The 14,399-nt window shown below is 44.2% G+C and overlaps 1 protein-coding gene across 1 annotated transcript; it reads left to right on the top strand. All coding sequences in view use genetic code 11, as the record gives it.

Annotated features, from left to right (window-relative positions):
- Nucleotides 1-2,770: 2,770 nt before the first annotated feature.
- On the top strand, nucleotides 2,771-14,041 carry EGR_04861 (hypothetical protein; the record flags this gene model as incomplete). The annotated part of the gene is made up of 5 exons (XM_024494110.1): nucleotides 2,771-2,780; nucleotides 6,933-7,402; nucleotides 8,879-9,205; nucleotides 12,108-12,607; nucleotides 13,696-14,041. The coding sequence occupies 5 exons, from the start codon at nucleotides 2,771-2,773 to the stop codon at nucleotides 14,039-14,041; spliced, it is 1,653 nt and encodes a 550-aa protein (XP_024351499.1).
- Nucleotides 14,042-14,399: the final 358 nt, after the last annotated feature.

Raw genomic sequence — 14,399 nt, 5'->3', positions numbered from 1 at the left:
ACGGTGCCGGCTACGTCTTGATGACCGTCGTGGGAGGTTAACCAAGGGAAGGGCCCATGTCGACGTTCCAGAGGGTAGAGAGGGCTTTGTAATGCCTTGATTAATTATTGAACTCCTTGTTTCGATTGCACGGACACTAAAGGCGCCGTCTTTTTTACCTCCGCCCAGCGGCAGGCCTCCGGGCCATGCCGGTAGCCCTGCGACCCCTCGGAAGTTCGGTAATAGGCTTTCCGTCCTAATATTATAACTTCCTCATCTTCAGAAAAGACTGGGGACCTTACAGAAACGGGTGAAACATAAGCGACAAAAAAATAAATCTCCCAGCCTGGTATTTTCTCTTCATCACTGAATTATAATCCAACACTCTTTATTTAACTGGTGATTTATGAGCTTTCTCCATCTTCTCCGTCATGCGATTTGTTTTATGCGGTCTAGGGAATTAAAAAGAACATTCGTCAGGCATCTTCTGCAGACTACCTTTATATGTGCTTCAAAAAGGCATCTGCAACATCAACCAATCGTAGACAATATCTTCATTGGTTTGTTTAAATCCGCTTTTGGTTACGCGACCACCTAAGTCTCCGCAGATCGTACTTTCTTTGGACCACAGCAAAAGCCTCTCAGCCCTTCTTTACATCAGTAATACATAGTTCACCACACCACTACGACTTCTTCTGATTTCAACGAAGTCTCGAATTTCTGTGGAGGATTCACACAACAATGCCTTGAAAGCGCCTGGGTGTAAAATCTAAAACGGGATTTTTCTATGAATACAGAAGAGGTTAGACGAGCTCCTAACAGAAGCGAAGGCGGTCGAATACCACGCTGTTTCGGTGGTTACTGATACCGCGGATGCTAAAGAGACCGCCAAGCAGGACGTAAAATTTAACAGTGGAATTTTTAATGCGGCGCCAAAGAGGTAGTTGTTGGACTTTCAGACTCTCCAATGGTTTAGATGATTGGATTATTTAATCCAAACCGTCGGACTTAACGCCATTTAAATATCCACGACCTTTAAGATTGTAAATTTGAAATGCGCACAATGAGGACCTGAACGATAACGTCAAGAACAACAAAAAAACAATAATGACATTGTCACTTCGTCAGATTTCCATATTACGTTCACCTTTCACCTTTAGCTACTTGGAGCATTCGCATGCGTGCTAAATCGAGTTTTCCGCCACCGTTACTTCGAATTTAGAAAAATTAACCTTCATCGCATTTTCACCGTTTTTTTTCCCAACTTGTCGGCTGCATTTAACGTCTTTAATTCACTAGCCTATTCGCTCATAGAAGCTTAAAAAAATTAGTCGCTTCTGTTAACTTTCATAGCTTTGATTAGAGAATCTCACGTCCGCAACTTTCGCAGGCCTTGATGCAATGTTTTGGGGCCGTCACTAAATTTGCCGATTGACTACGCTTCGACTGGGATGCACCAACTGGGGATACTCCCTTAAAAGTCGTTCCAACTGAAGGTCCTTCAATGAGTCGGCATGCAACGAGTTTCTAGATTACCTCCTCCTCATCCTTTGATGCACTTGTTGAAATATTTTTGGTTCGCTGGAAGAGCCGAATGAAGCCAAATCAACCTATTCATTGTATAGTTGTCACAGGTAATAACATGATCCACGTGCAAATATTCACAGGCGGCTTCACTTACCTCTCCCTAGCGGTCAATGACCATGAGTTGACGACGAATTGCCACAGGATTGTTAGAATCCTCTCCTTCTCCATAGAAGCGCTTTTAATGGTGATATCACCTCCTACAACTGACAAATTGGTTGAAGCTCCACACTGTGGACATACACAAACTCTGGCGACGGCAGTAGTTTATGGAGAAGTCGTGCTCATTCCCTCAGGGTGAAAGCGGTTAAACCCCTGCTTATAGCACCGCAAGGTATCCATAACGTTTAGCGCTGTTTAAATTATGCCTCCTTTAGATGGTGGACATACCCATCCTAGGCAAAAACCAGAGATTCAAACAGCGCAGCAGCTATTCGTTTTACCTCGTAGAGATTCGACTTCTAGCTTTAATTATTTTTTCCGGTTCTTAGAATTGAACACCATTATGTAAAATACCACAAAGTTCAGATTGTTGTAACGCCGGCTCTAACCACAGTCAAATTAAACAATTTCCACAAAGTCTAGACCTATACTGGTAGTAAATTTATTGTGTTATTTTACGTTAACGAGGCGGCACCAAAATTTCCTAAAAGCCAATCGTCAGTTTATAGGAAACTAACCCCTCAGTGACCTCTTATAAGGTTCCTTTTTAAACGCGTACACTTGGTCGCTTACAAAATGACAAGATAAGTACACTAGAGACTATAACTCGGATGTTTGGGAGAACAGCAAGGGACAACTCCTTAAGGGTAACTAAGTAAACAGGGTCAGTAGACTCCCATTCGGGATTAAAACCTTAGAAGAGTAAGTGCCCAACATCATTTCGCATTTTTTTCATGCTACCCTGACCCCAGCTAGCAGTGGCATTGAAATGTTGCGTGGAAGCCTCAAAGTCACAGGATTTGCCATTCTACTAATTAACTGGCATCCCCGTTCTCGCCCTCTGATTAACTGCCTTACGAGCCAATCAGAATTAGACTTTGTGCTTGCAATTATTCTGATTGGCTCCTACCTCAAGCCAAGTAGCAACGAGGGCTAATCGGCTTCACATGCTTTTAACTGTGTCTGCGTGAGTGTGTGCACCATCCCTCGGATTCTGGGCTTCAGACTTAGCTGAGGTGAGTTCTTACTTGATATTTGTTCTTTTATGGCTTTAAGTCAGACTTGGTTGGATGATAACACACGGTTAAGCCTCTTGACCTTTTACATAGGGACTGGTCCTGGCGAAAGGGGGCCTCAGAAGACTAAAATCTCCTCTCAAAAACCAGTTGATTAACATTTTTCGCCAATTCCTAACAAGGCAGCCTTGTTGTTCTGTCGACCTGGCTAACACTGAAGTTGTTTAACCCCTACAACAACGTCACCCATGTGAGGATAACGGTGATTACATCTAAAATCACGTGACAGCAATCGGATGTCGCCAGGACTTTTCACAAATTACCAACTTGGCTGCGATTTGCCTGCTCGTGACGTAGACAGGCAAACAGCGTCGGTCGGTCGGTTGGTCGGTCGGTTCGGTCGCTGACACGAGCGCAATTGCGCCGCTAAATGGACTTGTCATTGTCGTGGACTTTTTTCATCAGCCTCAGAGTACTTCAATACGTTCCAAGCTTAGATTTCATGGTGTCCATTTTGTCCTACCTTGTATGTAATTTCTAGATGTCGGTGCGGATGTACTGGTGCGAAGTACCCTTGGCGGCTTCCTTTGATGTATTCACATCTTGCCTCTGCTTATTGCCCATTTACGAAATGTAACCTTTGCCATCCCAGATTACCTTTCATTTGTTATTCAATTACATCTGCGGTAATTCAACAACTTGCCTAAATTATGGTGCAAGTAAAGCGTCGAATTTACGTATTTTTCTCATGGCATCATCCGGTGTTATCATGCCTTTGTTTTGTCGGTTTTGACACTGCAGTCAGAAATTCTCCACTGCTTCTCGAATTTGCCTTTTTTGAGTAGCCATAGTGCTTCCTCTCGTCAACACCAAGTTTACGGAGAATGGGTGGTCTCTCCCCTCATCTCGGAGTGCGCTTTTAAGGGCCTTGTTTGAATTTTCACCACTTTGCTTTGCCAAAAAGAGGTAAACGGGGCATGAATTTTGTAAAGCCTCACTTCTTTTTTCCTATTTTAAGTGACTTCGAGTGGCTTTGGAACTTTGGCTGATCTTACAGCACATTTTAAATTACCCACCAAGTTTGGGAGGGCCAGAATCCTCACCTCTAAAAAACCCACGAATGAGGGCTTAAGGCATAAAAAAGCAATAATCATGTAAGCAATCCACTGGAAGCCTGACCTTTTCGGATAGCAGTTACGGTTTTACATCTATCCCATGGTTAGGTAAAACCCCTACCCTTGCCCATGAAAGGAAAGGACGGAGTGTTGTGTCAATGACTCTCCGGCTAAAATGCGCCAATCAGAGCGCAGGAGATGTGGGACTCTGTTGTTTCGACGCTTCAAATGCACTTTTTCAGGGCATTCTTTTGGAAGTAGCACTGTTAATATCGCCTCTTCACCTCAGGGCAAACATAACGACTTTCTAGACGGCTAGCTTCTAGAGTTATTTTTAGTCCAGGCGTTGGTCTCCAGCTTCAATGGTAATGTTGACTCGGGAATGCGGAGTGGCTGTACTGGGAGGCTAACAAAATGCACTTACTGGCACATTCTCATTCTCGTTATGGTCCACGCTTTGCCTTTCTCACGCATTTTGGCCGAATTCTTTCACGCACACACACACACACACACACACGTTACAACACCTTCACTTGACAGACCTGACCTTTAGCCAGGGATTTACCAATAAAAAGAAAGGTGCTGCTACTGCTGTTACTGAATTTATTATCCACATGGCGATTTCTACCTCATCTTCACCGACAAATTTGGCATTTTCATGCATCATTTTATCACCTCCTTTATTGGGGGATAATATTGCGCTGTAAAATTTTCAGACGCCAATCCACTAAGGGGCGCAAGGTTTTCTTGACTTTATGCCTGCATTTTAATCATCAAAATCGGCCATGTCTGTTTGGCTGATTTGCTTTGGAGGCGATGTAGTCTAGACGATATCCTACATTTCCATCGCTTTTCATGCAGAAATCTGTCTGTCATCAGCTCCGATTATGTCATTAGTCGTTGTGTTCGCGGGCCTGTTGTTAGCCATTCTTTGTAGTCATTGTCTTCGCTTCATTAGTGACACCGAAATCAGCGTGTCAGCCCAAAGACGGCGCTATTTCGCCACGTCTCATGCCGTGAGCCTCGACCATCCAGAGTAGTCAATGAAAATGCTGTTAGAGTGAGTTCGCTTACCTCTGTTCACGGAGACATCTCTGAAACCTCTGAAACGGGGAAAATGTTACCGTTCCCGACTAACTACCTCTTCCCTTTGTGTTTTTCTAGTCCACATTCTCATCATATGGGCGTGGGCAATTTTAGAGATCCTCTAAAACGAAAGCGAATTTGATGGCCAGACCAACTATCACATGACTTTACCTCAATCCCAACCCACCTGATGCAGAATTTGTGCAGAGGATTTACAGTACCTCCTTAAAGTTCACTGCCTTCGTGCATGCTTAATGTGTCCTCATGGTATTTGGATTTGGTAATGTTCGGAGGTACTGTGATTTGTTCTTCTCGCCTTTAAATATCGTCTGTCAGAAGTGACAAATAAACAATCCCATTTAAAGCCCCACTCCTGTTTTCCGATTCACTTGAATAGGTCAATACGGATCCGAAGCCTGTTACGCAGAGTTGGTTGCGTATTTGCGGTTGGATGTTCTAGCAACTTTTGCCTTTTTGGACGGATTCACACCCAGCCGTCGTTGATGAACCTGTGTCTGTTGGTAAATCCACGCGAACTGTCTAATTTGAAATCGTGAAGAGGGCGGACATTTGCGTCCACTAGGCATCAGGCTGTGGTCTATTCACACGATACTTTTGTCACCTAATTCGAGTTCAAACTTCTCTCGCTTCGTGTACTATTTCCAACACATATTCTTCTTGCCAAAACATGAAAGGTTTCGGCTCTTCTATTCGTCTTCAGTCGTGGGAAACTAAGTGCTCTCTCAAGAGTCTTTGTAAGGCATCTCTCCAAGAGACCGGCGTAAAGAAAGAAAAGTGTGAATACTCACTAAAGTTTGCAGGGTTCACTTTGTCAAGACTTGTGTTATATGGCCAATGCTCTTCACCCTCGCACATTCAACGTCCCGCCTTCCTCCCTTCTTTCCTTCACCCGACATGAGTTGAGGATACTTAAAACATCCGCACGCACAGGCGTAAACCGTCCGGGTAGTCTTAAACGGGGTATCGAAACGTGAGAACATCTGTCCCGCTTCGGTGACTAAGTCACTTATCCATTAGCTGGGTGTCCATGGTTCCGTCTCGCTCGTGATTGGTTGGATGTGTGGCCCAGCCAATCAGAACCGTCCTTCGTACAAGTATCCACTTCTCCAAGTTGCGGCTGTTAGTTTGTGTGTATGTATCAGAAATTTACTTATAAATGTCACTTTGTAAATGAGTACTCTGCGGAGGTCTTCTTTATCCGAAAATTTACTTCCACCAGCAAAGAGGTCTGCCTCTGAATGGCATAAGTGGAACCTTGATACTACTTTGAAAAGATAGTTGTAAAAGTTAAGAGAAGGTAAAAATTGGAAGTCATTTGTTTCACATCTTATCCTTCCCGTTAACACAAAGTGTCTAACGAATGTCTAACGATTTCCGCCTCTTTTGAAAGCATAGAGTATAAAAGTGATTTGTGCAGTTTTCTTACTGAAGGAGGAGAAGAGTTAGTGGATGTGACCGTTAAGTGTTGGCAATTCGAAGGGGACGATTGGACTTTCAATTTACGTCCCACAGAATACTCAAAGTTACAGTCACTTCAGTTGGGGAGACGACAGACCGTCAGCAAAACAGGTTCATACATGAAGCGAATTTCACGCCATCAGCCAGGGCAAGGTTAAGGACGTGTATGCAGGTAAGGTCTCCTTTTGCCATTCGGCGTCTGTGCCACGACCCAGCTTTTGGTTACTGGCAGTGTAGTTTCAAGGGCACGATTACCTCCCTAAAGGTCAGGCGATTTTGCCTCCTCTTGGTCGTCTGCAGCATTTGTTTTATTGCTTCACTTCATTAATCAAAATGAAGTGGTGAAAAGTGTGTGAAGAATTGCCGCGAGAAATTGCGCTAAAAGTCGTGTAGGCGAAAAGGCTCCCGAGTGCCTCAAAAATTTTAACAAAGGGTTAAATCAAGAGGCAACGACAGGGGCAGTTTGACCTTTGTTTCACACGTGAACCTCTATTTCACGTTTACTTTACAGAAAAACTTCGAATGTTGTCAGGTCTCTGTTCAAGGGTACCGCTGACAACGTCAGAAAGCGAATCGAACTACAATTCTTCTTCCTCCTCCTCCACATCATCCACCATCCTGCAACTCTCAGTTGCAGATTCCGTGCCACTGGTGCTGCCACAACCCGAGAAACCGCCCCCACAAACTCACCATGGCGGGGTCGAGAATTTAAGTCTGCTCGCCCACCTACGGCGTCTCGTCTTGGGCTCGTCCACCTTTCAATTTCGACGCCTTCAAGACGCGGATTTGGAGGAGGACGCACACACTGTTGTGACTTACATATCGTTGGGTGCTTCCACACCGCTTCAGCAACGTCACGCTGACTCCACTCCCACTGGTGGTAATGCGGATGGTAGTCAAGCCGTGCCACTACGTCAAAAATCGCTGAAAAAGCGACACGTCACCTGGAAAGATCTTGAAGCAGAAGTCTCAATCGAGAAGGTACGAAGTGGGCAAATATCTGATCCATTAGCCGTGGATTGTTTTCACCAAATTTATGTCGGCTTTTTTCATCAGACCAAGGCACAATTCATTGGTGTTGGGTAATTTGTTGAAGCACAACTTTTTAATTTGCGTTTCTAGGTAACCTGAATATTTTAAACTTCGCCCAAGGTTATGCATGAGTGGAGAGCATTTTCGGGTAGATAACTCTAGGCAATAAAGTGGAAATGGTAAAGTTCCCTTTTTTTGGCGTTTTATCTGGCGACATTAAAGAATCACGACGTAGATAAATCGACTTCACGGTCAGGAATGCGGTAGATCGTAAATAAGTATAAATGCGAAGGAATAGTATTTCTCATGTAATGGTTGGTTGTGTGTCAGTTAGACAATTAGGTAGCGCCCCGAGACTTACCTGAAAAAGGAAAAAATATAACATGTATTATCGAGACACAGAAGATCTGGAGGGCTGCTGGCATGATCCAGAGGCCAGACCGCCCAATGCAGGTGCAATGGTGGAACTTAAACGATAAGTTAAACAAAAGATTAAAGTGTCGTCCTCGGTGCTACGTTTAGTTAACCTCATGCGTCGGCCGTCAGAACTTAGTCGGTGCTGTAAGGCGAAGCACCTACGCACCAACCGCGTCGGTATTCGAACTCGGGTGCAAACGAGGAGACATTCGACCTCAACTCCACTGATCCCTCTTGGCACCTTCACTGGGTCAGGAGATTCATCCTGTTTGACAACTGTATTGAGGGCGAGCGAGATGTGCAGGCTATCGTGTATGGCCATTGTCAGTCGTCAGAACACCGGCCTAAAAGTTGAGTTGTTTAATGAGAAATAGAGTTTGAAATAATTTCGTGAGGATGAGGTTTTGCATGTGTTAGTTCTTTCCACTTTGTTCTCACTTCAGTTTTGTCCAGGCATTTGTGTGAGTTCTATCCAGCTAGTAGGGAGGTGGAAGTGGTACTGCGGGTTCACCTCATTGACATCTTCATACAGATGCCGAAGGCAGTGCCGTAGCAAACTCCTTTAGATGGTTCACGGCTATTGCTGCTTCAGTTATTGATAACACTTCTGTAGAACACGGGACTGAGGTGGTTGTCGAAGAAAGACGTCATTTTCGATCCGTCTGGTACAGGTCGCCACGGATTCGCCCCTGCATAGCCCACGACCTTCTACTGTTACGTTAAGGTTTGGCATTCGGGAATGTAAATCGGGTTGGTTATCCTTTATGATCTGATGCACTTCCTGTTGAATTATTTGAACAACTAACCGGGGTGTAGCTCAATACCTTTTAAATTGACCTCGTAATCTGATGAATATCAGTATATCTGCGACATTTATCAAGGATAGGATCGTCCTTGTTTACGCTTAAGAACCTATTGCACGGAAGTATAACTAGCATTTCCACAAATTCTAAGGGGAATAAAGTGATTTCTTTATTTTTCCATATTTTGAATCCTGCTCAACATCAGGGGGTGCCCAACCGTCACTCACTCTATCTTCCCTCCCTGGAGGAGATGAAAGTTGAGGAGAAGAAAGTCCGACGACGTCACAGCTATACAGGAGAAAATGGGGAGGAGAACAGTATCACTTTTACATCACCAGTAGTGGTACCACTGCCACCGCCACCGCCACCGCCGCCGCCGCCGCCGCCGCCGCCACCAGGATACAATGAGGGTGTTGACTTGGATGAGAAAAAGGCCCGCTACAAATTACAGTTGCGCCACTTTAAGCGTCGTCGTCGGTACAGTGATTGGTTCTTCACCCTCTACGAATTTGACAAACCCACAAATCCCGAGGTGAGTACCACTTTTCTCCCCACAATAGGTTGCTAAATCTTCTTCCACCATAAAATGAGTTTGAAAGGTATCCTCCATCGGGCGAGAGCAACAAATGGCAATAAGTTACTTCTTTCGCGCACGCAATTGTTACCTGTGAATGTCTTGCTTAGGGTCGGGCATTTAAGAATCTGATCCGCCGACTTGATATGATACACCTCAAAGGTGTGCAGGAAAATTTCTCATTTAAAAGTGGCCTCCACTAGCCAATCAGCGCGAAGGAATCCCCAGTCCACATGGCGATGCAAGACCCCATACCGCATGATGCAAAACTTACTCATGGAGGAAATCGCTCTTTAGGATAAAAGAGAAATGCTACCCTATCCTCAGTATTCTCCTGATTACCGTTCTCTAAGAAATCATCTTCTGGGATTCGCTAACCACACGACCGCATGCGAATCGGACGGTTAGGGACAGAAACAAGGGTGGCTGTTGGCAAGGTGGTAGAACCATAACTTCTTGTAAAAGTGGAGCTCGTAGCAAACTTGTTAGATTATCCCATTGGAACGTTGTGATAGGGTGTAGTGACGGTTTTTTTAAACAAGTAAAGTACATGACAGAAGCTTTTTGTGTTTGCCCACTTCAATACTTGCATCGGACTCCAACCATATTTGTTTTAATAAGCAACAGCTGTTTTGGGTATCGTTTGTGTAGACTTTTCCTTCGAAAAGAAATTAATTAGACGCCAAAATATGTCGTTCTTATCCCTATAATAAGTGAAAATCCATTAAGAAATGGGAAATAAACAACCAGGCGTACAAAACAGTTGGAAGGTCACTGGATTGGCCTGAAAGTTAAGCCACAGAGTGAAAGTACGAGCCGCGGAGACTAAAGTGCTCGCTTGGCAGACAAAATATCAAATCACTACACAACCAGAGATGCGCCCAAGAACACTTTAATGCTGTCAACCATTTCTGTACTCGGTCAGTCCGGTCTCCTGTTAAGCAGTGACCGCTGTAAGAAAATGAGACAAAGAGCTATGATTAGGCCCTACCACTGCTGAAGAAGAAATCCAGTGCTGACATTTTGTGATGTATCTAATCGCCCTTTGCAGTTATAAAACCTAAAGGAAGTACCTGACTATATGGCTTCCCACATTTATTAGTGACATGATTCGCTCACTGTTGCACGGCGTCCCGAGTCTTTCCTGAGGTCCTGATAAGACGCATCAATGCAGGAGAAGGTTCGGTATCACCGTGCAGAAGGGCTGGAGGGCCACAAACGCTTTCCCTGTGCCATTCCACCCAGCAGAAGTAAAGCCTGATGAAGTCGAATAGCCCATATAGTTAAGCAGCCAGCTAAATAGGTATGAAACAACCGCTGCGTACCAAGACGGAATTTTCGGAAGTGTGTATAGGTCGTAATTGTGTCTGACCATATATTCTTTAACGCAAGTATTTCATTTTTGTCTATATTGTCCAATAAAGTGCGAGAAATTCCCTCAGTGTTAATGGGACAACGGGCAAAAAGATCACGCGTTTTGTCCAAATGCTAATTGTGCAACTGCCACCTCAGCAGTGCGGAGCCTCCTTTATCGTGCGACACCGCTCACAAAGTTATGAGTTGGGATTTGCGCAGAAGGTGTTTTCAAATCATTTTGGCAAATAAATTTCACTGGGAATTGGTGGTAGGACGCAGCTTCGCTCACTGGTTACTTCCGTTGGTAACTTTTCCATCGTGAAAGTCTGTTTTTATTGCTCGGAACATTATTGTTCATTTACACTTTGTGAGACCTAGTCAATTTGAGCATAATTTTAAGCCTAAGGGAAGGCCATCTAGAAATGACTATTTTACTTCCAAATTAATTGAGTTCTATTTAAAATTCAGTCTTGTTTAAGTCAGTTAAATTGCGTTTGTGTAAATACACACGCTAATTGTGGAGATTTGGAATTTATGTAGTTGATCAAAAAAGTTTCGTGCTAGTTCTGAAGGTGTGCCCAAATTTTATCTACATGGCTGCGGTGATTTGATGTCTCTTTCGTAGTACACTTAAACACGCTGAATCTTCTGACCTTACAGATCGTACTTGGGTCATGGCGGCATGGTCTTTCAATTGTGTCGGTGGCTTTTCAACTACTTCTGTAGTGATAAAATCATCTTTATGTACGACTTAAGGGAGGTTTTGGGACCCCACACTTTGTTTTAGTATCTACTCTTGCTTATAATGAAATCCCCAAGTTGCTTCAAAATGAACAAAAGTGTATATTGTACACGATAACATGAATTGTTTGTTCACATAACGATACAATAGAGGAGCTATTTATCATCACAAGTCAGTCAGTCCGTCAGTCAGCAATCAAAAGTGTATGAAGTGTTTTTAGAACATGTGCAGAAGAGGTGAAGAATGGTTTGATGCTTTTCAGCCACTGCACTCCACTACTGTACAGGGCGTCAATTTGCCGCCTAGTATCTTCCACCAACTGCTTCATCACTCATATTAATCATAACTTAAGATTGTTCTTGGCGCTTTCATCCCCATTTATTCGAATCACTGGCGATGTGTGAATCTTCAGGATCGAGAACGGTGGGTCTGCCTGAACAGTAGGGTGATTCATCATCAGGACGTAACTATTTAAACCACCTGTGGGTAGCCGGCTGGACTGCACCATTTGCAAATGCTACACAATAAATATTATGAGAAGCATCTACAGCTTTAAAATCGACTTAAACTTGTTTTATGAGACTTATACCAAGGAGCTCACGAATTTCTTTTGCCGCCTGGTGAGCCTCTACTCGACAATAGGATTAGCTTATTTTAAAGGTGAATGCACCATAGCTAAGAACTTGATGCACTCAAAATGCTGACATACTACGAGGTGGTGTCAAATGTTTATATCGTTAGTTCTTTAATTTTGTGTTTTAGGAGTCCCTAGCTCTGGACAGTCATCTCTTCGAGACCATACTGTCCCGTCTACATGGCATCTACGCCTTATCACTAAACAGTGTATTTGACCCCAACAGCAACCAGAAACCTGCCCGCCTCTGCTTCGAACGCCTTCCTAAACTTCCCACTGTCAGACGTCACCAACAGCGGCAACACCGACGACGACGGTGTGACAGTCGCTTTGCGAACAACTCCTCCTCCAGTTGCGTCTCCTGTATCTCCTTCGGCATGTTCGACAGTACCTCGCCGCATAACCCAGGCCAGCTTTTCTGCCCCGAGCGCGAAGTGGGGTGTGGCGGACCAGGTCGCTCCTTCTATTGTCAAGGTTGTGGACGCAACATGACGGGCGGTTCTAGTCTAGTCAGTGTGGCAGGAAGTGCGGACTCTAGTCAGCGACCCGAGATCTGCTACTCCATGACTCGATCAGTCGAGTTCTACCGATTCACGAGGACAATTCAATGGCAAAAGCCTCATCAAAAGTGCGTTTTGGCTGTCAGAATGCAATACAGTACGGTTTAAGTATCAATCACATTCATGGTTAGCAACTGATCTCGGCACTAAATTCATGGGAAGGCTCCACCCCACGCAACTTAAAAGTTGAAACAAAATCTTCCATTAAATTGGTCGGGAGCGATTACATGGCCTCTAAGACTGAAAGGAGTGTCGAAGGTTCCCTTCACAATTATAGGTCTATGACCAGCGATCGCAGTAAATAGGGAGGGTAGCAAGAAATCGCTTCTACCAGCTGTCGGACTAATCATTGAGCCCAAACTAAGCTCTACATCATGATTGTCGACTTTAAAAAGTGTGTTTTCTTTACAAAAGCCAGCCATAAATCATTTTAAACTTATGCACTAAAGTCATTTGGATTTGTTTACCCTTCCGGAATTCCATTTTTAAGGCTACAAAGACCTTCTTGACTTAAAAGGCACATTTTGTATGAATTATGGTGCTACTCTGCTATGAGCGGTGGCCGGACATCTGGCAATCTGTGTATGACCACTTAATTGTAACAAAGGTCAGTTATTTTAGTGTCCTTCTGTTCTATCATCGCAGTTATGCAAAAAATTCATCGCTATGATATTTCACTCGGCTACCTATATGAAGGCCCTTTTCACCTCTTGGCGCCGTTATTACCATGCTAAAATGCGGTAGGCCAACGGGCCTTTGGATCTACTGGTGTGTATGTTTTAGCGCTATTTTATGTCCCAGTGGGATGAAACACACGCAATGACGCTGTACTTGGAGCTGAATTTTGCGCTGTTTTAAGCTAACTCTCGCGCTCGTGTCAGGGTGGTAGAGAACACTCACTAATCCTCTTTCAAATTAGACCAGGTAGAAACTATTCTTTCAAAAATCGCATTTACCTGCTCCCTGCTATGCAAAGTGCTTATAAAGTGTAATGTTATGCTAATTTAACAAGTTTTATTCCCAATATTTTTTCATTTAATCTGGGCCGTGGCTATACTACTCTGGAATATTAAGTAGCATTTCAGCAATTAGATGAAGTCAGGGGGTATTAGATGGATGTAAATAAAGTAGGTTTGCCTGCCTACTCATTTTGTAGTCAACCGCCAGAATGCAGACTTCGTCACCGCGCTTCACTTGGTCAGCATCATTCAACGCCTCAGTCGACGCGGCAGTGGGTGTGTCGGGCGCCTAAACGCTCCCGTCGTCGTTCCAATGCTCGCCGACATCCCCGGGAGGCTGTCTCAGTGCCGCCATCGCAGCCCACGGCACAGCCAGCACCGACACAATCACAACAGCCGCGACGGAGTTCGGCAAAGGAGAAACACAAAAAGGTGCGACGGGTAATGCACAAAAGGATGAGTCAGCAGCGCGTTGCTGATTGGCTCGTTGCTACGCATGGAGGTCAAGTTGACGACTGTACCGCTCCGCTCATTGTCTTCTAACCCTAACCTCTCTCTCCCCCTTCATCTGAACTGGAAGTGAAACAAAAACTAGATTGTTATGCCTTTCGTTTGCGAATAAATAAAGATATTTTGGTCTCTTGCATTGTCCACTGGAAAGCTGCAAACGAAGCGGGTTGGAACTTCATCATCAATGTTTGGATTCCACAAATCATAGTCATTTTTTTGGCCCGATTTAATCACTCTAAACTGGTTATTGGCTTTCTCTTAAAACAGGCGCTATTGTAGCCTCTTCCTCCCCACAAAAATGATTTCATTTGATTTTAAGGATTGCAGTACACGATAGCAGCACACTTTTTTTTCTTTTTAAATCTTAACAAAAAGCGGTGACGTCGCCTCA

This window comes from Echinococcus granulosus, assembly GCF_000524195.1.
Source record: "Echinococcus granulosus chromosome Unknown EG_S00032, whole genome shotgun sequence".
NCBI lineage: Eukaryota > Metazoa > Platyhelminthes > Cestoda > Cyclophyllidea > Taeniidae > Echinococcus > Echinococcus granulosus.
This window is presented reverse-complemented; position numbering and strand designations above follow the sequence as displayed.